General features: G+C 45.8%; 2 protein-coding genes across 2 annotated transcripts in view; one reads left to right on the top strand and one right to left on the bottom strand.

Annotated features, from left to right (window-relative positions):
• The window catches only part of LOC118505033, a 94,347-nt gene extending 66,809 nt beyond the window's left edge, over positions 1-27,538 (bottom strand). Inside the window, exons 1-2 of the mRNA XM_036040264.1 lie at positions 27,417-27,538; positions 11,287-11,821 (exon numbers count right to left, since the gene is read on the bottom strand). Coding sequence (XP_035896157.1) covers positions 11,287-11,399 — 113 coding nt within the window. The 5' untranslated portion in view covers positions 11,400-11,821; positions 27,417-27,538. The remainder of the gene's footprint in view (positions 1-11,286; positions 11,822-27,416) is intronic.
• LOC118505087 lies at positions 9-1,331 on the top strand. Its single transcript, XM_036040378.1, has 2 exons — positions 9-1,157; positions 1,225-1,331. The coding sequence occupies exon 1, from the start codon at positions 166-168 to the stop codon at positions 1,126-1,128; it is 963 nt and encodes a 320-aa protein (XP_035896271.1). The 5' UTR covers positions 9-165; the 3' UTR covers positions 1,129-1,157; positions 1,225-1,331.
• Positions 27,539-27,971: the final 433 nt, after the last annotated feature.

Here is a 27,971-nt window from a genome sequence, read left to right as displayed (position 1 = left end):
TCACACCAAAGTAGCAATGAAATCCTCAAAGCAACAAATAGCCTCAGCCTTCTAGTTACCAAGGACGATTGGCAGAAGTCGGTAACTGTCGTTCTGTTTCGGTGTACGCAGTCCTTCAGGTGAGCCATTTTGAGGCAAACCGTTTACATCCACAAATTTGTCACAATGAATAACCTTCCACTGTCGAACGATGAGCGTCCCTATCGGAATCAGTTGTGGCGTGAGCGAATGCAACAGCAGCTACAACATCAACAACAGCCCCACTACAGCCGTCCACGGGAGGTGCCAGAAGAACGCGATTGTACCGTAAACGAGGATGCCACCCGTCTCGGCAAACGTCCAACGTCGTCCTGCTGCCCAGAGCATCCCAAACGCAGCCAAGGTCGTGGACGGCCTCGTCAGGAACATCCCGCCTTTCGGCTGTCCCATCCCATTGGCGATTGCATTGAAACCGAACCCGACATGGACGATACGCTGTCGGAGTTTGCGGGCGGTTGGTACACGCCACGCCGCACCCGAGCATCAACGATGCGTCCGTCGACGTGGAAAAAATTGAACCAATGGCTAGACGCACACCAACAGGAGCATCAGAACGAGGGTATGGGCAAGGGCCGAAGCATGACCGAGCTTCAGTACGCTGAGTACAACTCTAGCGAGGAGGAAGAGAACGAACAGCGCAAGAGGGAGGATGTTTTGGGAAAGGAAAAACAAAACGATTCAACACAAGAACCGGAGAAAACTCTCAAAGAACCGGCAGCCACCGATGCTCAATCGCAGATGAAGGCTGAAGTGAAGGATGACGAGACATTGCCCAAAAATAGATCCATCGGAATTGGATACCAATTTCTCAAGAATCTTATGATGTTGATGCTGTATATTATCAAAACACTAACTCCAGTGACGTACCCGATCGTAACGTACCTTAAGAAACACATCAAGACGGCCATCGTGTACCTGTGGGTGCGTTTCTTTCAACCATGCACATTGCAAGGCGTTCGGGCAAGGGAAGACCCCGTTTCGATGCTCATTATGGTGCTGATGGTTCCTGTGATCGGTCTGCTGGGGATTGCGTACTGTGCCGTTTGCATGCTCTATTGGTTGCATCGTTTGTTCCTGATTGAACCCTGAACATCACTAAATCTATGCAGTTTATTCCGGTAAGCACTTGAATATGAGACCTTGGTGTAGCATTGGGGAATGTTATCGCTTTTCTTCTCATTTCAGTGGGCGAAGAGAGATTTCTTGAGATGATCCTATAAGTCTGTAGGAATGAAACCGTTTTGTAGTGAGAGTCCAAATAAATTATTACTCTTCGTGGATGGACAAACAAACTACAGCACTAAGGTCGTTGGATAAATGAATGTCTCATTGCCGTTTGCTCTCGGACAAGATCCCGCATTGCACACAGTCCGACAATCGACATTGGACATTGGCGACGATGGCTCGGTACACGTACGTCTGCTTTTCCTTTCTTCTACCATCACACACACACACACACACACACACACACAAACAAACACTTATTTTGCCTATCCAATATGTGCGAGTGCTGCTTCCTCCAACGCGTTTTCGGCAAGCTCGCAAGAAGTAAGGAAAAATGGATCTGTCACTCTTGTTGGTTGAAGGCAAACATGGCTTCTAGCATCCAGTGTCGGAGCGCTCGAAGCTCGCAGCTGCTTGCTCGCTGGCTGCCACTGAAGTTATGTATTTACCAAGGCACCATGACACGTTCTCGGCTGGGCCTATTCAAACGCCCCACAGCGCCCGGTCGCTCACCGATATGGAGTGCAAATCCACTCTGTCATCTTGAGCGAAAATCCCACCACATACGAGATCCTCCCGTGACCGTGTATCGAGCACCACTCGCCCGTTGGTTGGGTTGTTTGCGCAACGGAAAGCGATACACCGACCGACCGGTGGTGGTTTGATAGTGGCCACCACCCGAGTGGTATCAAACATTGAATTGAAGTTTAAGAAGCTCATATAATCCTATGTAAACCATTCCGATCTCCCTTCTATTTTCTTTTTTGCTTCGCTCCTTTCAAGCATCTCGACGGCAGATTTTGGGAAGACTGTTGCTTTGCATTTACTTCGCATTTAACCTTCAACGGGCGCTCGTTTGGCCTGGTTGTATTCCGGCTGCCCGGCGCAGAAACGAAACAGGCTGTGTTTTGACGATTCATTGCTGCGACCATTTCTGACCTTTCATAATGTGTTTATTTTTGTGTGTATCCAGTCGGGGCGGAGGGAGCCTTTTGCTGGCCGTGTTTGTTTGACGAAAAATCCTCTTTCAGTGCTACCCTTTGATGGAATTTTCGGAGGTTTAACGGATCTGATGGATGGCGCAATAGGGGGGAGCTTTTAAAAATACTCACCCAGCACGTTATTGATTTGAAGGAAAATGGGAGCAAGTTTGGGATTTAAAAGAGAAAAAAAACCTCAAACATTACATATTTTTCCATCCCTTAGAGCTCACAAAAATAGGTTTTTAAAACCCTTCAATCATTAGCTATTCGGTTGCGAAGTGTTTGTGCACGCCTAAATGTATGCAAAATATTATTTTGACCTTCCTACACTAATTCGGCTGTTGCGAACTTCTGAGAAATCGTTACAAAAATAGCAAAAAATCATTTAAATTTCAAATAAACACTGTTTGCATACTTTCAGGCGTCATCGCACCATAATGCAGCAGACTGAACAGAATTTAATTTACAGTTCGCAATCAAACATTCTGCCCCCCCCCCCCCCCCCCCCCATACACCTTGTCAACCATCAGCACCAATCTTCCTTCTCATTTAACTCTCAAAAGTAAGTTTTCTTTAATTTACCACCATTCCACAAGTCCAGTTACCGTTCAATCGGAACTCCGGCGCTTCTGGAGCGCCTGAGTGTAGTGCAGGCAAAGTGTCAACAACAGACGCATAAACTGGGCCAACCAATCAGGAACCAACCATCCATTTCCATAATCGTTCGGGTAAAAAACCAATCAAAACTTCAATCCTTCCGCGCGCTGCAAAACTGCAAATGCAGAATGCCCCACAATCCTCACCGCCAGCCTGTAACGGGCGCTTATGGACGGATGACTCAGCCCGTACGCTGGCAAATATTTCTCGCGCCAATCATGCGAAACGTTCCGTTGTGATGGTGGTGCAGGGTAGGGGAGCGGAAAAAAAACTTTCCTTTCCTCCGAAATCGGCAATCGGCAGTAAGTTTTCCGTGGCAAACAGAATAAAACGGCCAGTTTGTTATTCGCTCTTCATTTCTGTATCTGGCTGGCTGCGTTCGATTTTTCTCTTGCAGTGTTTGCGGAATTCTTTTTTTTTCTCTCTGCTTCTGGACCACCCTTTAGCAAACTAGCTCCCACCACAAACAAACAGGGAGATGTGTGTGTGTGTGTGAGCCGCTGGTGGACGGTAAGGACGTGTTGTTATGTTGGGTAAATGCATACATAAAAGCTCCTACGCTTGTGTTGGGGCATGTTTTACTAGCCCCCACGCTGCTTTCGTTTGCCTGTGTGCGTGTTTATGTGCAAACAGCTCCATCCAAAAACTATCGCGTCAACTACCGGGCGTCTCCATCGAGGTTTGTTATGCGTGCGGTGGAAAAGTTGTCGAGGCGTGTTGAGAAGTTTTGCCCCCCCGACTTTCTCAGCTGCCCCTTTTCCAAACGCTGAACAATGTATTTTTCGATCTTTATGACTAGTTAAGATGCGTGACAGAGGGAGAGAATGCAGGAGTTATGTTTTTCCGTCAATCCACAGCTCATTAATAGCCTGAAGGGACTTTCATCGAGGTGGAAAAAAAACTTATGCTTATTGTGAAGATGTTTTCAAAACAAAAGCTACAAACAAGCGTTTGCTAAGCGATGCATTGTATGTGAATAATTTGTTTGTTTGTAAACATGTTTTCTCACTACGAAATGCCATATTTATCGGTTTGGTTTATGGGAAATATGAACGAAATGGCTTTATATTACATTCGCATTGCATCTAGAATTGCAGATGCGAAGCCGTCATCTCTCTAAACCATTCTCTATCTTGGTAGATTAATTCCCGCTGGTCTGGTTCACGACTGTTAATTAATTGAGGTGTTGTCATTATTTACATTACATTCGCCGATTTCCACCGACATGAAAATTACAATTTTCCATCAACCGATAATTACCCGCGCGTTGAAGGACGGTAGCCAACTGCCAGAAGTATGTTGCAGAACGACACGAAAAAACACACTCACACACACGCACACAAAACTCCAACAAGACTAATAAACCTTTCCCGCGCCATACGCACGCGATTGTATCACGATCTGCAGCATGAAGCAACGGGACAGCTAATTAGTTTTCATGCTCGGGGCGATTGATGATACCGGAGTTGATGCTGTTGAGTAACAGTCTGTCCGCTGCAGCGCGTAGCACTGGAAAATATAATCCTAGCTGGCCAGGGGTAGGATGAAATTTTGCGAGAACACCCCGGCACACAGATCCGGTTCCGATTTGAAATATTTATCAAAGCACCGGGAAGTTGAGCGGCATCGGCACGTTTGCAGATGCTGCTGAATGCTGCCCGCGCGGCGTACGGCCAATGATGTGCCAACATTTATCCTAATCACTACGACTTTCAATCATGCCAGTGTGCAAAGCATCTGGTGGACAGGAATCGTAGGAATTGGAATTTTAAAATAGTTTCCGGTGAGGTTCTTGGAAATTTGAAGATGTGAACTTCGGCCGGAAAATATGATGATCAACGAGGTTCAATTAATTTGGGAATGGATTGGATAGCACTACAGTTGGTTTCCGGGCATCATGCGGATAATGTGACTCGGCGAAATCCGTGTGATTCGAAATTCAGAAGAAATCGAATACTGTTTAGTATATTTCAACGAATTTTGTAGCAAAGGCATCAGTTTTTATAAGGCAGGAACAACGTCTCTCTCTCTCTCTTATTAGTCAATCGACCCCTTAAGGTCATGCCTGCCATTTCTGGCTTACTAAACTTAACGATACCTTGTAGTTGGTTGGATAGTCACAGTCCTCACTACGAGGGAACGGTCTGGATGGGATTTGAACCCCGGTCCTACCGTATAAAGACCGGCGCCGGTGTCGCCTCTACCACCAGGCGACGTCCCCAGGGAAAAACATAAATAATCTAAAAATCGACGGCTTGGACCTCTAGGTTCCGTATGTTTGGAAGGAAATTGGAGTGGCCGCAACAATGGTAAAGTCAGGCAAATGATCGAAAAAGGTCAAAAGACCTCATTATTACATAGCGAATAGGACTTGTGAGGTTACATTGGGCTCGTGATGTCATGAGAATAGCGTCGGACAACCCAGACATGGACAAAGGGGATGCAGTAGGTAGATGAAGTGTTGGCATTGATGGATTCGTCAGATAGGTCGAAATATTGGATTGGCAGGCGACGAAGCTAAACCGTTAATTGGATGTAGTATTGGAACAGTTAAGAACTCTTGCGGTCGTAGTGACAAACAAATCCCCATATTAAACGAATGTCCGTGAATGCCCAATTCCGATTCCCCCATTTCTCGATTGCTACATTTATGCCGTGTGAAACAAAGTGTATTTATATTTAGCCAACGGTGCATTAAACGCAAATTGGCATGGTTAGTGAATGAATTTATTTTCAGCTTCCGGAAATAATCTCGAACCAATACACCCTTTCCTTACCAAACCGGTTAAGGGTGATTCGTTCGAAGAAACCCTTCTTATCGAAACCATCCTTTCAAAGGTTCTGCAGCAAATGCTCAACCCCCTCAACCCGAAAACCTCTTTTACATCCAATTGAACAATCGATTTTTCCTCCGCTCGGAAAGACCGAGGAAGCTTTCATCTTTAAGCTATCGCAGCAATATTCCATCCATCATGTGTTGGTGAATCGCAGTCGCAAACCATTACTGAGCAAACGTTCGAGTTGTGGCAATAACAAGAAAAAAAAAAGATATTTTCAATGACCATAAGTTAAGCCGTTCGATTTGGAGTTGGTTGGAAAAGGAAAACGAACCGGTTTTAGGAGAAAAAGGCCCCCTTTTTTGCTCAATGATGAAATGGCGCCTAACCACAGCGTAACAACCATCCCGAAACGGTTCGATTGAATTAATGTCTTAGAAGGTGAAAACCACCCTCTGAGCGAAGGGAAACACGAACACGAAGGAAACTCCATAAAAGGGACAAGTCAATTTGAAGTCAAATCAAAACCGCTTTTCATCTTGGCTCGTTTAATTCCGAACCGGGCCGGAGCAGAGGTCCGGTGGCTTTGAATGTGATGAAAAATCTCCGTAAGCCTGGAACGTTCGGCATTCACGGTTCGAGCAAAAGAAAAGCCCACCCGATGGACATTAATTCAACTCCATTGGTTGCCGGTTGGCGGCGCTTCCTCACTCACCAACCGAGTCACGTCCATCTGCAGCGTGTTAATTTTGAGTAAAGCAACCATTCAATTATCAGCGACTAACACTTTCATCCCGGGCTCGGATCGGCCTCCACCGGGCGCACCACACGGACGGACACAAGGTTTACATGGCGACACATGAACCGGACTGCGTCGTTCGGTATCGGTGTAATTATTTCCGATTATCTTCCGACCTTTCCGACCGGCCTTCGGAGCTTCGGGGGTGGGCGTAGCGTTTTTCCTACCGACACTGACCATGATCGGTCGGTCGGTAGAACGCGGGAACATGGACAGCATGCGGCAAAACACCATTACGCTCCGGCTTCAAACCGAACCGAGCCGAGTGTCCTTTTGATTGGGTAAACGACTATAATCCGTTGGATGAGCGTGCAGATGAGCTGGGGCCCCGACGAGGACACCGGGGCACCGGGTGGATGCGGGTGGGGAAATTGCAAATGTATGTTCAACAATGAGCACTCCCCGGCACTCTGTGGCTTTGACCATGGTTGATTCCCAGCGTGACACTTCACCTTGATGTCATACGCACTCACACGCGCGCATTCTGCCCATCATACCGATCCGAAGGAAAGTGTGAAATCGTGTCGGGATGTGCACTGGATGTGTAGTTGTACCAAGGAATTTGCTACACTTGGCTGCACTTTGTACGTACGACCCGAGTCTCGCCAGTCACCAACCGGACGTGCCTCGAACAGGCATGCCTTGTTTTACCATCCAGCAGGCGGCAACTGCAGACGGTGCAGCGAACTGCTTCCCAGTGCATCCTCCTGCATTGAGTGTGGCGCCGAGATTTATTGCACCCGTTGTACGTAAAGCGTTTCTTCTGTCAAGGAGCTTGAGCGAGCTCGAATGCAATTTTCTACGCTCCCCTGTCATCGGCCATAACTGAATATGTGATGAGAACGGGTGGAGCGAACGGGTGAACTGAGAAGTTGCGAGTTCGGATCAATTCCGTTTGATTTATTGAAATTGTAACCCACAAATCGGTCCTCATCCTACTCTGGGTGGGAACCCACAGCAAAGCGAAGGAAATATTAGTCGAACGAGCTGGAACTGGCGGAAGTAAGCGGCTTGAAAGTTCGTTGGGAAAGTTGTTGCGTGTCGGGTTGGGTAGAATTGATTTTTTTTTTCTCGCCCCGCAACTAAAGCGTTTTATTGGAGGGGAAATAAAACGAATCGAATTGACAGTAAACTGGTCGGTGCGGACGAGCCGGAGACATTGTTCAATTATTGACCAAGTTCAACGTACGAATGGTGTGAAGGTGTTGATGATAGCGCGATTGATTGTGATTGAAATTGCATACATTCAGGCGTAATGTGCTGAACGCATGGCATAGCTAAACATTCATCGCGAGTAATACATTTATCTTATGTTAAGTGAAAACTATTTCCTATTTCACAACGTTAAGAAACTCACAACCATGCTCCGTTGGCATCTGCCCGTACTACTTCGGCATTTTATACGCCCGAATGCACGCAATTCGCATGACGGAGCTCGCTTTTCGCGTACTTTTTGGCTCTTTCGATAGCCAAACACGTCAGCATAATAGCATTTCCATTCGAATCACAAAGAAAATCGTGTTATTGAAGAGATTCTAGCAAAACACAGATGCAAGAGAACCACATTCAATAATTTACCCAAATGATTATCTCGTTACATTAAAAAAAAAAAACAAACGGCCTCCGGCAATAGGGAAATTCTTTCAAACAATAGCTCCATAAAGACCTATCCCGCATTATTCGATTTCTCTCTCACCCTTGCCCACCACTCACGGCGAGTACCGGCACCGGCAACTTTAATGTAAACTAATCAGACCGGCTTTGGAGCTCGTAGCAACGCAACGCCGCAGCTGATGCTCGCCCCTTAAACAAAACCCAACCAGACAAAATGTGTGTCGGGGTGCCGGGTGGGAAATTTATTGCACAATGAGTGAAAAATCTCGCTACCGGCTCGCTTGTTTTACCACTGCTCGGCCTGCCAACCATCAGTCAACGTCTCACACGGCTCGCAAGTAGCGGCTGCGAAACCCATCTTGAGGTCGGGAAAACTGGTGAAGAATAGCATTCTAGCAAAAGAAAGCGAGCGAGCAAAAGTTGGGCAAGGTAATTTGTACAATGTTTATCCCCGTTCTAGTCACTCGTTTCCATCGGGGGCCTTTCTGTAATCTCCGACTATCTCCACGCAAAGGACAAATGTCGCTGTTGTCGGTTGTCCTTGAAAGTCGCGAACCGTCAACCACGACATTGACCGACCGATGAGCAGCAGGCCAGGCCCGGGAGATGAAAATTAATCAATGGCTCATTAGTATTTAAAACATCGCGAGGGTGGAATTTATCAGTTCTCAACACCAGATGGCTACAGATGGCTCGTGGCGGAGGACTGTGTTTGTACAACTCATACGCCCCAATGTTGGCCGTTGGGATTCGTATTTATTTGAATTTAAAAAAATAATCCTCAAATCGAATAGATCGAAAGAAAAATGAGCTCGAAGACAATTATACTATTCTTGATCTTGTGTATGGCATATTGCCTACCTTACAGGCGCAAGCAAAAATTAATTTATGCGACGAGTAATAAACACATCCACAGCATAATTAATTGTTGTATTTCATTACAGAAAACTCCACACACCCTTGCTTTCCACTCAAACATCCATTTTTCTATTTTTTTCCTTTTCCACTCCAAAAGTATACCAAAAAGAGCCACATAATCATGCTCATGCCAGCTATCATGCTAGTCTCGACGACTCGATTTCACCCTCTCCACACCGGTAGAACTATGATAAATGGCCATTCCAGTTAGTACGTGAGCAAATTTGCAATGGCCAAAAATAGCAAAAATCAGGATATGGTGCTATCAACAATGTAAGCTAAGAAAAAGCTTTCCACACCAAAGCAAAACATCCTCAACGTCCGAGAGGGAATGAAATCGAACAAACCGTCCCGTGTTGGGCAAAATGTCCAAAATGGGCCACACGGTGGACGCTGATGTAAGAATCCACCTTTATCTTCGCCCTGTTCTGTACCTACTTCCAAACGCTTACCCCGTTCGCCACATCAATCTCCAGCGGTGCGGGACGAGCGTGAAACTACCCCGGTCTTACCCGGTCTTGTAACGCAGCTCAAAAGGTTAATTCTATTCCGACGATGCCGACGATCATGATCGGTGACGTGCTTGGAAATATGATTGGACCCGCCAAAAGAAACAGTGGGTGACAAAACCGAACCTGGGTTGGGCATAACAACATCGCAGGTAACTTCTCCCTTCGCTCGGTTTGGCACGGCGGAATACGGTGGTGTGCACTAGGAAAGCCACAGGCATTAGAGTCGCACCAACGACACCGTTCACACAAACACACACACCTAAAACCGTGCACTTGCGATAAGAAGCTGCAATAAATTATGCGAGCTTACATATGGCAGGCGGGAACTCCGGTACTCCCGGGTACGGTGGTCGCGACTTTTCCGGCGCGACCATTACGAACGCAAGGGGGTTTCGGTGTTGAATTGTAATCGAACCATGTTCACCATATGCTGCATGCTAATGTGGTGTAAATAATGGCCTGACAAAAGAAAAACGAGGCCACAAGATATACAAAACCGTGCGGGGTGCAGATTTGCTTGTTCGAAAGGTCACTTTGGTGTGTTTGTTGGGGGATTGACTGCCGAGAGACTTCCGAGGACTGTCAAGATTTAAATTCTTCCTTCTGGGGTGTGTACATGGGTTCATAATTCTTTGACAATTGTGACACTTCTTAGCTCTTTTTTTTTTAGACTTCCACCTGCTATTCTGGAGCTATTTAAAATGTGTTCCACTTGGTCTATCTGATCAATCAGTTATTCCACTTCGGAGTGGAGCATGTGGTCTTTGAATTCCTGACTACCAGGCTCCCCATCGAGCTGGTTAGCCTACCCTAGACGTTATATCCCAAATGTTTGGTATTTCTAGATCGGATTTGGCTTAATTTCTATCGATTCGGGCTGTTTTGAAGCCCACTCCACCATCCGAACTTCCTTTATCCTCATTTTCCCTCTACGACAAGGTCACACAGCTAGTACAACGAATCTACTTCAAGAATAGCTTCCCAACCATACCAACTACTTTCGCCCACCTTTTCAATCACAATCGATCGGTTCGGTTACTTCGGCCCAAAACAGACTGGAAAATGTACTTTCTCCCCCATCATCTGCGGTACGTTCATGCGTTAATCCAGTAGAACCCTTTTCGGTGGAAAATTCTCATTCTCTAAAAGTAACATAAGTTCCCCCTTTCTCCTCAACCCTTTGCTGCAATCGAGCAGCGATGGCGGGCTCGCCCGTGGCGAACTTGTTTTGGGTCTGCAATTTTCGATAAAGCTTTTTCCCGGAAGGATCGTCCAGGGATGCTCGATGGATAATGATAACCTGATTATACACGGCCAGGTGGTGATGGCGGTGGAACCGAGAACGAAACAGTAGCATTACGCAGTGGCAATTTGCCCTTGGTCCCCTTTTTTCACGTGATGACAAATTGAGAAGCCTCCACCGTGCCTATTCCGATGCAAATGAAGCTCATTGAGGTGCGCTTCTTGGTGCGTGTTTTATCGAATCGCTCTGATGCGATCCCAAGATACACGTTATCGATTTGACCTCGTTTTGTTTGTTTTTTTTTTTTTGTTGAAGGGCTAACGAGCTTAATTGAAACCTTGGCTTGTTTCGCGGTGTAACCAAGGTGCGCAGTACGCATCGGATGGTGAGTGTAAGATTTCAGAGCCTTCTGAGAAGCCGAGGGCTGACTACCACGGCTAGCGTGCTTCGAGCCAGTCGAGGAGACAGATGACAGCTGGATGAGATGTAAGAGCTAGAATGAAGGCACCAAGTTACTTACAGTTTATCCTTCCGCTGCTGACGCTTCTTCTTGAACGCCTTCTTGACGCGCAGCAGCAGAAAGGCGGCCCGGTCAATGCTCAGCGAACTCTTCCGCGGCGGAACATCGTCCATGGTGGCGTCTAGCGGGCCACCGGGTGGGTCCCCACGCACGCAGGCACCCAACGAATTCACGATTTCTGCCCGTCCGTTACCCGGTCCCGTGGAGAATCCTTCCAGCCCTGCCCCACAAACGGTTGGGCACGTCCAGCAACGCACACACGAATCGGGCTCGGTAATGCAGCACTATCCACTACGCCGCGAACTCATCCTGGTACATTTTGCTCTTCACTTCACTCGTTCGATCGATTTCGACCAAATGTGCCCCTTTTCACGCAACCATTCTTCATCACTGCACGCTTGGTGGCACCCAGGTTGGTGGCCTTCGCGACACAGGCTAATCACGCATCACCCACCACATCGCTCACTCCGATACGGTTTCCACTAATCGTTCTTTAATTGTAAATCCACTACGCGCACCAACCACAACGCCTTTCCTGGAAAGAAGAAAATCAACAAAGGTTATATTGCTGCTGGATGCTGCTCACCCTGCCGAACGTACAATGGTGAGCGGCCATGATCGCACACCCGATTATTCTGACATTTCCAGACACTGGAACGAGACTTTAATTACTGCGCTGCGCTGCTGTATCTGCTGACTTTCAGCACGGTTCCAATACAAACAGGCCGGGATTTTCACACACACTCACTCGTACACATGGCTTCCGTACCATTCACCCCTATTCCAACACCAGCCACCAGTCTTTGCCAGTTCTTTCCGATCGCTTTCTTTCGTCGACCTTCGAATTTCGTGTATCGCGTGTTGTCTATCTTGCAGGCGCCGTCGTTTCGGAACTATTTTCTGCAAATAAAAAAAACCGCCAGAGAAAGAAAGATAAATTTACTCACATGCACAAGTGGGAACACGCATGTAGAAATGAAAAACGACAAAACGATTATGCGAATGTCATTAATTTTGTCTTCACGCAACGGCACGAAACCGCACTGCCGGTGGTGTAATGTAATACAAATTTTCCTTCCTTCCCGTTACACGATGGCGGGGAAGAAATTTGTATAAATTGATGAAAATTAATGCCACTTCGAAGTCTGGAAGCCAGCTGGGCTAAATTTAGCACTGGTACCACCACGATTGGCTTGAATCGTCATCGGCGAATCGAGATTCCGTTGCAAGCTGAGAAGGTGAAATTCTGCCACATAACATCCGGCGTTGAGAACGGCTGCCTTTAAAACACCTTTTCCGGGTTCGTATTTAAAGAAGCGAAGCGAAAGTGTACGTAGCAGGAGTGTCTTGATGGGGTTTTTTATACCTTGACTCGTCTCTTCTCTTTGGTGGACTTTCGGAATACTAAGAACCTGTTTAAACATCGGATTGCATACGAATCAGGCGCATAGTTCGAGGCGACACAGCAAACCCAGGGAGAAACTTCCTGTAATGTGGTAATTAAGAGTCAATATCGTCGTAAAACTACTCGTCTTAATATTCCGAACGCTCGCGGTAGAATGTTTAATGATGAATTAATTATTGTGCCGTCTGAAAAGCGGTGAGCTATTGATTTTTGATAGTTGACACCTGAAAGTATGCAATTCCCAGTGGGGTGTGAGTTTATGTTTTTGGGACGGATTTTTAGGGAGGCTTATGATGGCTGGATGAGTGTTTTTGGATTAATCAGTCATTTTCACCGATGGAAAAACTTAAAACAGAAATAATCTTCCAACATTGCATACTTTAAGGCGCTTCAAAATTCAAATTTGAAAGTAAGCGGCTTGGGGAAATGGACAATCCTTTATACTCTTGAAACCTTTTTAACCTTTTTTGTTTTATAAGACAAAACCGCATGCATCGAACATGTCTTCTTCTTCTTCCTTGGCACTACAACCTCGAGAGGTCTCGGCCTGCCATTTCTGGCTTTCTGTGACTTAATTTTACCCGTAGAAAAGTAGTCCGCCTTACGTACAGGGAAGCGGTCTGGATGGGATTTGAACCCCGGCCCTGTCGTTTGAAGACCGGCGCCGTTATTCCCTCGACCACCGGACCGCCGACCGAACATGTCTTCACTACAATCTTATTAAAACTATTCATTTTCAATCAAACCCTAATACCAGAACGGCTTGTTCATCCCGCTCTGTTGGTTGTTCCCTGATCCTTGTTTGCCTCTTTTGTGTGTTTGGTCGTGACAGGGCTCAAATTCAATTTACGTCCACTCTTGATGCCTTCAATGGCAGCATTCCGTCCTCGTACAGTGGACAACCTCACACGGAACAACATGCAAGACGTCCAATTTCGACCACTCGATGGTAAGGAAACTTTGGAAATCCGCTCTCTCTCTCTCTCTCTCTCCAAACACTAGCCCAAACTATCCCAAACGACGGTGGATTATCATTTCTATGCTAAGCACCGTTGACAACATATCTGGACGTTGAAGAAGTGCTCGCAAAAACCCCCGGCACCGAAACCAGTATCGACCAGTACGTCGGTGGTGTATCCGGACCGGCCGGTCCGGTCACCTTCACGTCGTCAGGTTGCCAAACCGATCCGATATGGAAAAACCAAGCAAAAGACAAGGAGATGGAGCATAAAATTCAATTTGAAAACTTTCCAACAACCATATTTTAGTGTACCTGCACACACACACACATATATTCGTTCGCATTCACACCGACCGTGGGAATCCAACCAGGGACTGTAAACTCATGCCATACCAATTACAAACTGGATGGTGCCAAGGTAGAACAGACCACCTCACTCAGATGACAGTCCTCGGAGCAGATCCTTTTTTCCGGTCGCTTTCACATCGACCTCTGTGCCTCTACACTTGGGCACACCTTTCCCTCCGTTCTCTGTTTAATCCTACCCCGCCCCTCCACGCAACGCAAATCCGCCGGATGATGTTCGGTTGACGGGAGAACTTGTACATTCGGAGGCTATCATCAACGTTGTTAATAATTCCATTATGCAAAGTAAGATCCGTTCCCCGACGCCCCCTCGGTGTAAGTTGTTTGTAAACCCGGTTTAGTGTGTGTGTGCGTTTTCGCAAGTGCGTTATAATTTTGTGTCGAAAAGCTCGTTTCGAATCTCATTTCTATCCTGATGAGTGACAGAGAGTGAGTGAGAGTGAGTGAGAGCGAATGTGAGGTGATTTGAAGGATATGTGCGACCAAAGAACCAGAATGGAGAGAAAAAATCACTCACACACACGCCACACACACATTTTAGGCTAAACGAAGAGGATCCTTTTCTAGCTACCGACGTGGGCCGCAGATTGGCACCGTTCCGCAAAAGCACTACTGCTAAATGGATTTTCGTCAATCAAGTTACGTTCGGTGCTGTAAACGAGGCACACACCCGGCCTCCTCTGAAAAACACGGCCAAAACGGGACATGGTTTTCAAATTTGATTTGTCTGCCTAGCGCCATCTGCACCGTGCGGGACGGGGCCGTGTTTTTTGTTTGTTTTTTTTCGACTTTTCTCTCCTGTTTGCCAAGGTGCGGATGATTAATTAGTACCGAACCATTAGGACGTGTGTACGGTGCGGTTTTTGGGCCACCCGGCATCGGTGAGAGAATGGTAGTCCAAAGGTTACGTTGTTAAGCCAGCGGAGAGACATTTGTAGAACATGAATAATTAAGATAGCATCAAAATATTTCAAAAAGAAGCTTATGAGCTCGTTTCTTTTGGTTATAAAACAGATTAAAAAAAGAAACAATCTACAGAAATGGCTCAATGACTCATCCTTACTTACTTACTTTCAGGAGTCCTCGAAGCCACCATCGTCTGTTAATTTAATATTCCAGCCTTCCTGACTGAATGGGTTTGCTGGTTGAGTTGTCCAGTATCATTCTCATGACATAACCTGCCCATCCTACCTTGGCGAGTCTAGTTCGCTGCACAATGGTGAGATCACTGTGCAGCTCACCGAGTTCTGTATTGTCCTTGCACATATACGAGGATTAAAATCCTTCCGAGCATCTTCCTCTCGAATGTGGGTTCTGTTGATGCGCGGATAAAAGATGGTCCCCAAAAATTCCATCTCTATAGCTCAGGCACCAGATTAACCGGAAGACAGGCAAGCTCATCCTCTTCCTACAAAACCTCTGAGATACCTTGAGAGCTTTCCTTCACTCCTTCACTCTCAAGGTTAGCTTGGTCCACTACCTCACTGGACGGGATTCCAAATGATTTCATCCCCTTCCTTGGTGACACTACAACCTCGAGAGGTCTCGGCCTGCCATTTCTGGCTTTCTGTGACTTAATTTTACCCGGAGTAAAATAGTCAGCCCTACGGTCCAGGTGGGATTTGAACCCCAGTCCTACCGTGTGAAGTCCGGCACGGTTATTGCATCGGCCACCGGACCGCCCTAATGATCTCATAGCGTCACAGAGTTGTACTTGACTAATATATCATATGCGGCTTTAAAATCAATCAAGAAATATTTAGAGTGAAGCTGTTGCTCTGCACTCTTCGCCTTAGTTATCCTTCCGTTTCGGAATCCTAGCATCCTTTCGTCCTGTCCTGAAAGGAATGTAACGTCCCGATCCCTATGTCGACTCAGTTGACCTTAACTATTAAACTGCCTCGTACAAACACTACCGGTGTCTCCACACATTTCATTTCGATCGTCTTGTTTTCACATGAGTTTAGTAAACAACTCGAATTTGCTGGCAAACATGTTAGATTCAAATCATGTGTATTACGCCATATAGTTGTAACAGTTATACAAACGCTTTTCTAATTTCATGCACTGTAATAACTGTAAAAAGCCCTTCTTCTCCACACAGACAACAGGTCACATTGGTTTCGAACCTGACACACGCCATCCGTAACAATGCACAACAAATTTTCCAACGCTTTCCGGGCGTCCCATGCCAGTTCTGTACCGTTCGTTAAGAGAAACCAGTGCAAAATGGTTCTATTGTAACTGTTGTTTTTCCAGCCGTTGTTTTCATTCAACAAAACAAAACCCGGCATACCATTTCCCTGCACAGGCCTAAGCCTGCTCAATGAACAGGAAAAAACCCCCATCGGTTCTACTCACACAGGACACAGAAAAATGAAGCAGCAAAGCGAACAAAAAACACACAAAGCGTCACAGATCCTGAATTTTCCATTCGTGGAGGTGAAAAACCACAACAAAAACACATTAATGCTTTCGCCGTGTGTGTGTCTCGGTGAGAGAGAAAAATCCATAAGCTCCTTCAGCCAGCAGCACACGATGCACACGTGGGTGGGTGCAAAGTGACACAAAGTGCAGCATGTGAACTCGTCCTCTGACCCCCCCTTCTCTTTCCCTTTTGCCACCCCACATCTTCCTGCCCCTCCTTCCTTTAGCCACAGTGTGCGGTGAAGCGCGGATTTTGTTGTCGCATCATAAATCATTATGTTTCAACCGGTTCGCTGAGGCTGTCGCCGTCGGTCGCCCTGATGCGCCCTGACAGTACACATTAAAGCACCTGTTTTCCTTTGCCCGCGTGGCGTAGGCTTTGGTCGGTCGGTGGATTTTTCTCTCGCGCAGCATACGGTGTTGTTCGGTGTGTCGTGTCTAATTTGGCTCAGCCCGGAAGGCACTACTTATTCGCCTGCTATCAACGCCGGACTGGAATGGTATTTGCCAGCCCGTCGTTGTTGTTGCCCGTTGTGGTTTTACCGGTTTTTTCTTCGTGTCCCATTGTTTATAATGCTTTCTCCATTTGTTTGTCGCATATCGCAGGAGACCAACTAAAAACGGCATCATCTTTTCACCCGGACGATATATGTATATCTTTTCGCTTCCGTTGGGGGGTTGAACGGTTGAGAAGGGTTTTTACACTCGTTCTAGCATGCAAAGAAGGAACAAACATGGGACATGGAACATGGGACTCGGAAACATACCCCACGACATCTGTTGATTGGTTATGACAGAATGTGTTTTAGGGGAGTTTTCTCGTTTTCCCTTTAGAAGAGGTGGCTTCCGACAGCAAACTCGACCTCGACGAACAGTTTTGATAATCTGTTTTTAAAACTTGATGCTGGAAACAACGAAAGACATCGTTTTGTCATTTCCTACTCTGGATTGGAGGCATGTGGTCCTCCTAGAAACCTCTCCACCGTCAAGCCAGGTAACAAGGTTTTGAAGCTGATATCGGATGTAAAACAAAAAATCCAAGGACCAAACAAAAAACCAGTACTTCCAACAACACGAACAACGAAGGATGAAAATGTACTCTTTTTGAAGCTTGTTTGTAGCAAGTATCGCTCCTGCAGATTTGCCTCAAGTGTCGATCAAAGTAGAGCACAAAGGATTGCATCAAACACCGGTCGCTTCACGAGATGAAGAGTCAATCACTGGCGTCCGGCACAAATTTTTACCAAACTGACACCTTCTCTTGTCAGTTCCCTATCCAATACAGCGTTTGATCCTGTGCACGATCGTTTCGCGGATCGGTAGGACTCGTTTCCCGAGAGTAACATCAGCTGATTGCAACCCTTTCTGGTGCATGTTTCGTAGATGCATGTCAGGGAACTTCAAAAACCTCCGCGTATCGCTTACAACACTGTCAACAGTCAATTTACTTCCATACGCACCGCCTCAACTCGACACAAAAACAGGCAAAAACATCCTGAAAGTGTCCTTCCGAGCGATCGATCTTCATTTATCATCCTTATCGGTGGATATATTTGTATTGGTTTAAGATGGAAAAATAAAATTTTATCTCTTCCCACTCAGCCCACTCGCATTCCTAGGCTCGCAGCGGTCGTAAACAAACAAACATACCATCGACGAAGAAGCGGGCGAGAAAGAAACAAGCAAACTGTAACATAAAGTTCCCCACGATGGTAGACGCTGATAATTTACGATAATTCATTCCGTCAACCCGGAACATCCAAGGGTGTACCCAACCAGTCAGCCAGCCAGCCAGCCAGTTCGGTTGATTGTTGTTATTGACTCCGTTCGCGTGTCGATTGTACACGCGTGACGGCCTATTTTTGGCTGTCGGAAGGCTTCGCAGAAGCATGCGACGAAAACATGCCAACTGTCGGGCAGATGAAGCTTGCCTGGAAATGGGCATTTGGGCATCGGCTAGCGTTGTTTACGTCGGCTGCACGATGCACGAATGATACTGTTTTAAAGGGAGGATTAAGAAGGGATGATGAAGACGACACGAGCGACAATCGCGATGATACTGGTGAGTGGGTGACTTTCATTTGCATCGATTAGCGCACACGTACACACGCTGTTTTAATGTGTTTTTGTGTTGGTTGCATACAAATAAATCGGAACAACGCTTTAGGAAGCCATTGAACGGCACGGCGCGTGTGACACACAATTTAATGGAGTGACTTGACAATTTTTTTTGTGGATGATTTTAACCGATGAGCATCTTTGTGGTCGTCTTAATGAGTTAAACTTTTTCGTTAGCTTAAAAGAATAAACAGTGAATCAGCGTAACGCTTTCTCGTAACTCTATAACGTTACTCACTGCACGCTCGGCATGTTACATGATGCGCCTTCTCAAACACCTTCCAGATTTTCCCGAGCGAGGTTTTCCCTCGTACACAGCAACGATAAAGCAACTAACAAAGTGGCTGTTATTATGCATTCCATCATCTGCAACTGTACGGCCAACATAATGCGGAGCACCAGTCGTATAACCCCGGCATCATAAAAGCAACATTTCCATCCGAGTACGTACGGAACCGAGGTTGTTAAATATGCTCGAGACAGCGGAAACACTTCCCTGCAAACAGTTGCACATGCACAACTTCTCAACAGTCTGTCGGCAACCGTTCCTCGGCGGGTTGAACTACCCCTGCCTCCAGCACACCGAAATGGTTCTATTAAAACGGGGCCAGCCCATAAGCTCGTCCTTACAATCGGAACCACCATACGGTACCGGCTCGGGGCGCGTTATCGTATCGCCCCACTTTTATTTGAATATCTCAGGCGTTTGATTAGCTGGTTAGCTTCTGCCTAGTTCCGGCTGTTGTTTTATTGCATAAACTTTTCAACATCTGCCACCACTACGATAAACATCAGTTCAGTAACGATGCTCGTCTAGCCCACTCGCCACGCCACCACCAAATGCATTTGAAGGCCCGCTATGACCTTCATCGCACGCTCGGTAGCAGACGGACAAAAACACTGAAAAAAGGTGAACCACGCATCTCACCAGCGAGCAAAAACGCGTCCAGCACGTACAGTGTAATACCACTTGGCTCGAAGCGAACACGCAGCCGTGCCACTCGGTATGCTCGTTCATTTGCCAAAAAGCCTTTCGCCGCTACGGTTCGTTCAATTTCACTCGGCGGCAACCGAACCACCGAGCAGAAGAAGAAACCCGACTGTGAAAGCAAAACTCCATGATCCATTGCGCTTCGGTGCTTATGCCGTGGCACATGCATTAGGCGAAAAAATGCTTAACAGCTGTACACAACAATGGGAGACTTCGAAACAAAGAGACCAATCGAATAGGGCACAGATATTCAACATATGTGACATAAGGTTCGATTTTTTTTGTTTCGTAAAAACCCGCTATTCTGGAACAAACAAAAGAACAGGTGGATCCAACATTTTAACGAAAATTATTCGAAAAACATGTTTTTCTACACAACAAAATATTCAAACTAATAAAAAACACCATGCGCCTCCATCATACTACCATGAGCCACCATGCGCCTCCATCAGAGAATTTTCGTTTGTCAGCTACCGTGCGCCTCCATTAGTGAATTAAATTAAAACTCTGGAGTTGTTTCTTTTCACATTCACACATTTTTCCACACAATTATTTAATGAATTTGTGAGCGCCACTCTTCAATTTATTTTTCCATATGTTTTATTGCCGTTTCAATGAATGGGGCAAAAACGAAACAAAACAAAAAAACAACAACGGACCAGTAACACATAGCCGCGCCACTCAAACCGCCTTTGCTCATCTAGTCCTCGAGAGGCTCGTGTAGTGTTACACTCACTACGAAAAAACCGACCCACCGTCAAGATTCATGTTTCAATGTTTCAGTCTCCAGTCGAACCGTGGCGCGAACGGAACGGAAAACGGAAGCCAAGACCCGAGCGCACATCTCAAGTTCACTCCATCATCATTCAAAACATAACCCCGGCCCAGCTCTTTTATGTGTTACTGCTTCATACTTACTGTGCTCGTGCTACCCTTGAAATCGTAAATGGGCCAGCGATTTCAACTGGGCAGAAGTGAGCGCTGGATGTCTTTTTTCGGGTTTTTATTTTCCAAGAAATGTTCCTTTATCTGTAGCTGCACGAGAAGCACATGCAGAAAAGAACAATGACAGAACGCAACAACAAAAAACACATTCGTCAACATGTACGACGATTGCTCGGTGCATTCTCGTTGTTGGGGCTAATTTGCTAGGCGAAAGGAGTACGGGCGATTGCGGGAAAGCCGTAATCACTGCTTCAAGGTAAGATAATACAACCAGCTAAAAATAGCTGACCGTTTTCTTGGAAACGGAAGCACCTTCCTCGTGTGCGTCATTCATTTTTTTTAATCATATGTTATTCAATTCAGTGCTGCAGTGTGATTGTTTATGGAGAAAATTTAATAAATATCCCTCAAATAGTCATGTTAATTGCACAAAAGTTTCTCACATCTAATAAAACACAAATCAACGTGCAAGGTTGCGGTTGATCGCCATTGAGATTGAGTGTTTCCTGTACTGACATTAATTCGAATGGGATCACATAAAGCATCCAGTGTAATACCATAATTTTGCCTTATCCATGCTCCAATAATTACCTCTAGTTATCGCAGTTCACATCCCTCCTTCTTCTTCTTTGATGTTGAATTTTCCTGATGTGTAAAAACCCCGGGCAATGAAGCCAGCCTGCGAGTGCCTGCGATCCCATCCGCACAATCACCTTCCTGCAGCTGTGCAGGTAAGACCGTGAGTAAGCATAATGCCAAACTATCCGAAACCCGAACGGCGCAGTTTCGGTTAATGTTGCTCACCTGGTTGACCTGCTTATCGGCCGCCAAGGGTCACCTTCGCCTTTTGTTGCCCACTTAACGCGCTCGGATGGCGCGTTCCCGGCAAACCGGACATGACGGGAGTAGTAGGGGGCTTCAGCGTGTGGCTTTAATTGCACGCGATTAGCCCACCGAGGAGAGTGGGACGATAGCGAAACCCCTGTTTCTTGTTAATGGATGATGAAAATTGCTTCCTACTGATGGCACAGAACGATTTCTGGTGATACGAATGCATTGACGGAGTGGAATCAAATCGTTCCCGTGGCGTGGTGTTCTGGGGCTTGATAGAGATTCAAATTTGATGCCTGTACAAGACAATCCAAAGTCCTTAATATAGAATGCTAAAATTATTTTGACAATTCCTTTATTTCTCCGAGAGACTCCTGGCATGCAGTCGTACTATTAATAACGCCACAAAATGTCCATTCCCATGGAGAGATTGAGTGAGACCCACCCTCATACAACTCCCAACAGCCGCTTCCCAAAACATATCCCCACCCTTAGCTTGTTCTGGTTCTATTTATGGCTGCGGTTATGGCCCTTTTTCCTTTCCGTGTCCCGTGGGTGATGCGTGTAAAATTAAAAACGGACATCGACCCTACTTCGGGGCGACCCCACACTTTCACCGCCGTTTTTTGACACGTGAGCGACACAGAAAACCCCGAATGGCTGCCAAACACCTTGAAAATCCCAGGCCCTTAATCACACAACTTCAAGGCCACGGTCGGGTTTCCGTACGGAGTAGCTCTCATTATTTCCTTTCCATTTTTTTTTCTCTCTCCGGTCGCTCAAAATTACACGCTACACTGAAGCGTTTTAGCAAGTCTCCCCGAGTGCGGTTCCGGGTAGGACCCATCGTTGTTGCCATGTTGGCCAAACGTGAACAGGGAGAAATATTGAAGCGGACGAACCGACCGACAGACATTCGCATGGTCGCTTCTGGCTTCATGGGAGAAAATGCGTCGATGATGATGATGATGATGATGAATTTGAATATTGTAACCTGATTGTTACCACTCACGTCCGCTCCCAAAAGCCCCCTGTTCCCCGTGCGTTGGTTTTGTAATGTGTAAAATTGAATTATAACCACAGTGCCCGCTGTGCCAATCTAACGAACTGTGATTGTGACGCGTATGGATCGCGTAATTACAATGAAAGTATGTCCCTTGCTGTGGCCGGCGTACGACGGAACGAATTCAATGAATTTGATTGCGTTGGCAAGAATGTGGGAGGATTTGTTCCCGTGCTCATTCTCGTTCTATCGCCGTTATGTCGTTAGTCGGATTGCGCTTAAACGATGGAGGCCAGTACCAGATGGGTGCAATTACACGGTACATCCCATTTTGAGACTTTCTCGGCTATGAAAGAAGGATGGTTTGTTACTAATCGATAAATGGTGTTGATCGCCTCTCACTTTCACTTGCATGCACAGTTCTAGCAAAACAAATGTTATGAAAACATGTTCTTTTAATAACTCGAAATTGGTTTCTAAGAAGTGCAGCATACAACAAAAGCGCCTGGAGTTATGCAATGTGGATGTAAACAGCTCGTGGTTTAGATACCTTTGGCTTAAGGGACAAATAAAACCAAACCAACCGTCCAGTGGTGGAAGCGACAGCGGTGCAAGTCTTCACACGGCAGTACCAGGTTTCAAATCCCATCTAGACCGTTCCCCCGTAGTGAGGACTAAATATTCAACTTTTGCGGTATCAAATAAGGCTAGTAAGCCAGAAATGGCTGGCATGGCCAAGAGAAGAGGTCGTTAGGCCAACAAGAAGAAAAAGATCCCTTGGCGGTCCTAAGCAGAATGAAAATTGGATGCCTCTAACCTGTCGAATCTGCTGACTAAGCCAGAGTTAGAGGCCAAGCAAAAACATAATACGAGTCCCCTTAGCGAGTCCTGGATCCTCTAAATGGTTAATTATGTTTTGAAAAACATAAACATTGGCATTGGCATCAAAATAAATACAAAACTGGGCCATTTTGAAGAACGCGGATCCTTCCTGGTGAAGCCCAATCAGGACCAGGTGAGGGCCAACTATTGGAAAGAGCAAAAAATAGCTATAGCTGTGTCATATGTCATAGACTCGGATCCAAATGAGATGGATGATGGATGACGGTGGTCTTCCTAGTCGTCTGGATCTTTACGCGTTGTATTAAGTCATCTTAGGCATAATTTGAATACGCACGCCTCAGTCAATGCCGGAGAACTAAGCTACAAGGACGTGTTCAAGATTCCGATATTGTCTTGAGTTTATAGGTAAATAAAATAGCTGCATTCTAAGTAACAATCCTTCACCGCACCATTTTGCTGACTTGATCGGTGCTACAGGATTTTAAAAATTATTGCTCACATCCCTCACAAAGCACACACACACACTCTATTATAAAGGCATAAAAACAAAAGCCCTCCCTTAGCAACTCGCTCTGCTGCCCCAAACTCATTTGCTGCCTTTACAAATGTACAATCCAATCGCCGAAAATCCCATCGCCTCACAAAACAAAGTTTGTTGTGTGAATTCTGACAGGAATACTAATAGACGATCAGGAATGGTGAGTGTTTGTTCTCAAACACTTCACACATACACACACACGCCACGCACCGAGCAAAGGGATATCCGAAAGTGAATCCTAAATTTCTCATACATATTTGAAAAGGGGAACACACACTCACTAAAAATGTGTGTGCCAAAATCAGTTGAAAAATATTTTTTCCAGCGCACTCCTCTCTCCCTCTTTCTCTTGGCTGACTTTCCCAACCTAAGCACGTACGCTTGAAGGCGCACAACAAGCCATTCGCTCAAGTATTCGTCAATTCAATTGAACACGGGTGTGTGTGTGTGTGCGTCTGTTGGCGTGCGTAATGCGTTCAATTGCAGCAAAAAAGGGGGTGCGAGCTGATTTCCCACCGTTTCACACGAATTTATTAGCATTTTAAACAAATTTTTTGGGCAACCATTCGCACAGCTTCCCATCCCATCCCAGTTCTCTTTCTGGTCTGCTTCCATCCGAAGAGAGAATAAAAAAGATTCTTTTTTCAGGCAGATACTAAATCGATCGAGAAAACTTGTACCTGAAGTTTTTTTTTTCATTCGCCCCCAAAACTTTCCGCGCAAACGGGGCTGGTCGGACACGCAGGACAGTTCATTAGGCGCCTTTAGGAATTTTTGCCTCACGAGAAGCGAAAACCGCTCGTCTTGGTCAAGTTATTTGATCTTAAAATTGTTCGTCCACTTGTCCGAAGATAGCGTTTAACAGACAGAAAGCAAAAAAAAAACCATCATCGTCCATTCCACACGAGTGCGTCACAATTCGCAAGTTTTCGCTCGAGACGATACCGATTCCGCAAAAACTGTGGCCCGGAATTTTGCATCGCGAATCCAATCACCTGTAAGGCATTACAGCGAGCCAAACAACTATTTGCTTTGGTGAGGCAAGTGTTTGAAAAGTTTGGTAAAGTTCGAGAACAGCGAACAGCAAACTTTTAAGTGCGGTAAGTATTTTTACTGAGAATATTTTCGCCACGGTGCTTTCCACCTTTCATGCCTTCGCTTTGTCATGTTAAAAACATGTATTTATTGTGATGTAAATCATGCTGCTACATGTCGACGAAATTACTTCCCCACTCTGCATTGTTACGCATTGTTGAAGTTGATAAAATGTATGCCCCCCCAATCCCGACCCGGAAAGCTGCCGGATATCAATCCTTCAATTCGCATTCCGGTTTCCGTCTTTTTTCTTCAGACGAGCGGTTGACATTCAGCTCGCCAAACCCACCGGAACGAGACCGTAAACAATAAACTATGAATGTGTATGTGTGTGAGTGTATTTTTGTGCAAATTTTGGGGCCGTTTGGAATTCAATTAAATACACCACTGCCGTGAAGCGAAATTAAAACGAACTTCCGGCGAGCGATTCGCGACATTCGCGCGTTATTTTACGATTGCCGCGTGTTTTCCGCTACGCTTCGAGCATCAATTTCGGTGCAACGCCCTGCGGAAAAAAATGCTGGGAAAATATTTAAGCGCAACAAAAAAAACGGAAACCGGAACCGGAAAAAAGAAGAAATCAGCTCTTCCGGCTAGCGGAGAAGAAGTTCTAGGTATAGAGATATCAGTACAGAAAATATGCTGATGATATGGTTACAGTATCGCGACGAGGATTGGTGATGTCCTTTTGCGATCGATTACGATCTGTCGAACCGGAAAGGGGAAAAAAAGGATAAAGCGAAGCGATTAGATACGGGCTCAAGAATGGCCCTATCGTGTGTCTTGTGCAGAGATTTACTCCCAAAAACGGACACGTTTCTCGATCGGCAAAATTGAACCGGTAAAGTATATTCGAAACAAACAGAGGGCACAATCCTGCTGGACTGGATGGACCTGCCGAATACAACAAAAAAAAAAGTTCAAAAAACTTTTCACCCAACCATCGGAATACTAATCAAACTGCACACACACACAAACACGCGCGCAGACAGGAGCTTCGTAATGTCCCGCATTAGAAGGTTGCTTTCGTTTGGCGGCACACGGATACCGAATGACTAAATAAATATTCCTTTTCCAGCGGGTTTTCCATTCGGTTTCCAACCGCGGTCCATCGTTTCACCGCGTGTGCTTTTTTGTTTTTCGGTTTTTCATTAAATTAGAATTAAGGAAACATTTTTGCTTTCTTTTTTCTCGTCCTCTCCGTTTTGTTTTTGGTTTGTTATGTGGTAATCCTTGGAACAAATTCCGGGAAAGCAAATGGCCGCTCTGGAGTGCCCTTTCTGTCGCTTCTATTTTATTCAATCGTTGTTTTCTATTGTGTTTTAAGGAGTATATCTTTTCCAAACGTTGGGTTTTTTTTTAAATTCGTATGGAAAATAATAATTCCACTTCATGCGTATCTGCGGTTGCCAGGGGTGATAAGTCATACCTGTACTGCGTTTATTCCGTGTGTTCCGCTTTTATTCTTATTGCTGACCACTAAATAAATAAACTACAAGCCCGATTCGTTTTTTTTCCAGCTAAGAATCCGAGTTTTGAAAACGGTGCTATAAACACAGTCCAAGTACCTGCATAGCTTCTCGATCGTAGTAGCCTCCACTGTCGTGACTGTTGAGGTTCATGGAATTTCAACCTTCGGACGGTGTGCAGAAAACCTTTCGAATAGTAATGTTTTATGTATCCGCAGCTGTCACTACCAGATGCTCAGCTTCACTTCACTAAGAACCTTTTAACCAACCAACGAAAACCAGCTTTTCCAAGAAACACAATTATTTGTGATGCTTTTCGGGCTGCCATGGCGCTGTGTGTGTACTACGATATCCATCCATCCGCACCGACACCAAATCTCAATTGCACTGCAAATTGCATACATACGGGCGCACATACACTCTGTAACTGATAGCGTAGTACTTGTCAGACACTTTGCACTCTTTCTCACTCTCACTCTCTGTCGACTACCGACAATTTCCCACGTCGTATTGGCGCGTACACCACTTCAACAATCTTCAACATATGATCGAGCTTTCGTTTAGATAGCACTTTTTAATTATCACTGTCGGAGAGGGAGTTTTTTTTCTTCTTCTCTCCCTCATTCGGCATTGCATTTCCAATTAATGGTCGTACGGTAACGCGATCAACACGGTAACATGAGATGCATTGGTGATTGAACTTGCTGTCGGTTTAAAAGATTGGTAAATTCCTGCATTCCTCAACGCTCTAGGAAACACGAGGGATAGCATGGTGATAACTGATTCCTCCTTCACAGAAGAATGCGGAAAGCATTAACTGCTACAGACAACACGGATAACGTTGGACCGTGCATTTGAGTTCCATCGGAATGAAAGGATTTAAAATTCTATCTTATTAAAAAAATCTAACCTACACACGAGAGTTCTTAAAGGGCGCAACATAAATGTAGGAACGATTTTCCCTTTTTTAACTGGCGAGAATGCACTACCGCAACCACAATGAATCGGTTCGCCGAGCTCCGCAAGTTTGAACCTCCGCTCGCGTTAATGGTCGGTTATCTACTTTGGTTTGTGTGTGTGTGTACTTTTCACCAGCTCCCGTCTCAAACCGCTCCACTCAACGTGGGCGCGCCAGTACCTGCGGTCGATCGTAGCAGCAACCTGAACCTGGACCGTGAAGAAGGGCTGCTGGCTACTGGCGCTTGAGCACGCGGACTTTGCTCCTGTCGAACGGTAGAAAGGCTCACTCTAGTTCAGAATCCGCGACGAAACTGATGCGAAGGATGCGAACGTACCCAGATCGGTGATGTTGGACCGATGCCGGGAATGCACTTTTCGGCCGAACAACCGAGCGCTGCCGAACCGCAGCCGTACAATGGCATGTTCTGTGTTAGTGAAAATGAGTTCTACGGATGGATGAAAATGAGTTCCTTTATCACTCCATGGTTTGGGAGCTTGGAGGAAGAAGGCGAAACTTTCGGGAGGTTTTTTGGAATTTCCTGAGTATATCCTGGATAAAAGTGGCATGTTAACAATTTTTACAATTATTCCTTATCGAAACATTAACTACAATTTATTTTCTTTTAAATTTTGGCTCTTTTAATTCATTCCCTGTTTTTCCGCGCATTTCCCTCGCTTCAAGATTTCAACCCGACACCCTACACGCAAGCCGTAAGTCGAGTTCTGTTGTTGT

This window comes from Anopheles stephensi, chromosome 2 (genome assembly GCF_013141755.1).
Source record: "Anopheles stephensi strain Indian chromosome 2, UCI_ANSTEP_V1.0, whole genome shotgun sequence".
NCBI lineage: Eukaryota > Metazoa > Arthropoda > Insecta > Diptera > Culicidae > Anopheles > Anopheles stephensi.
Note: the sequence above shows the minus strand (reverse complement) of the source record. Positions and strands in the feature narration are given on the sequence as shown.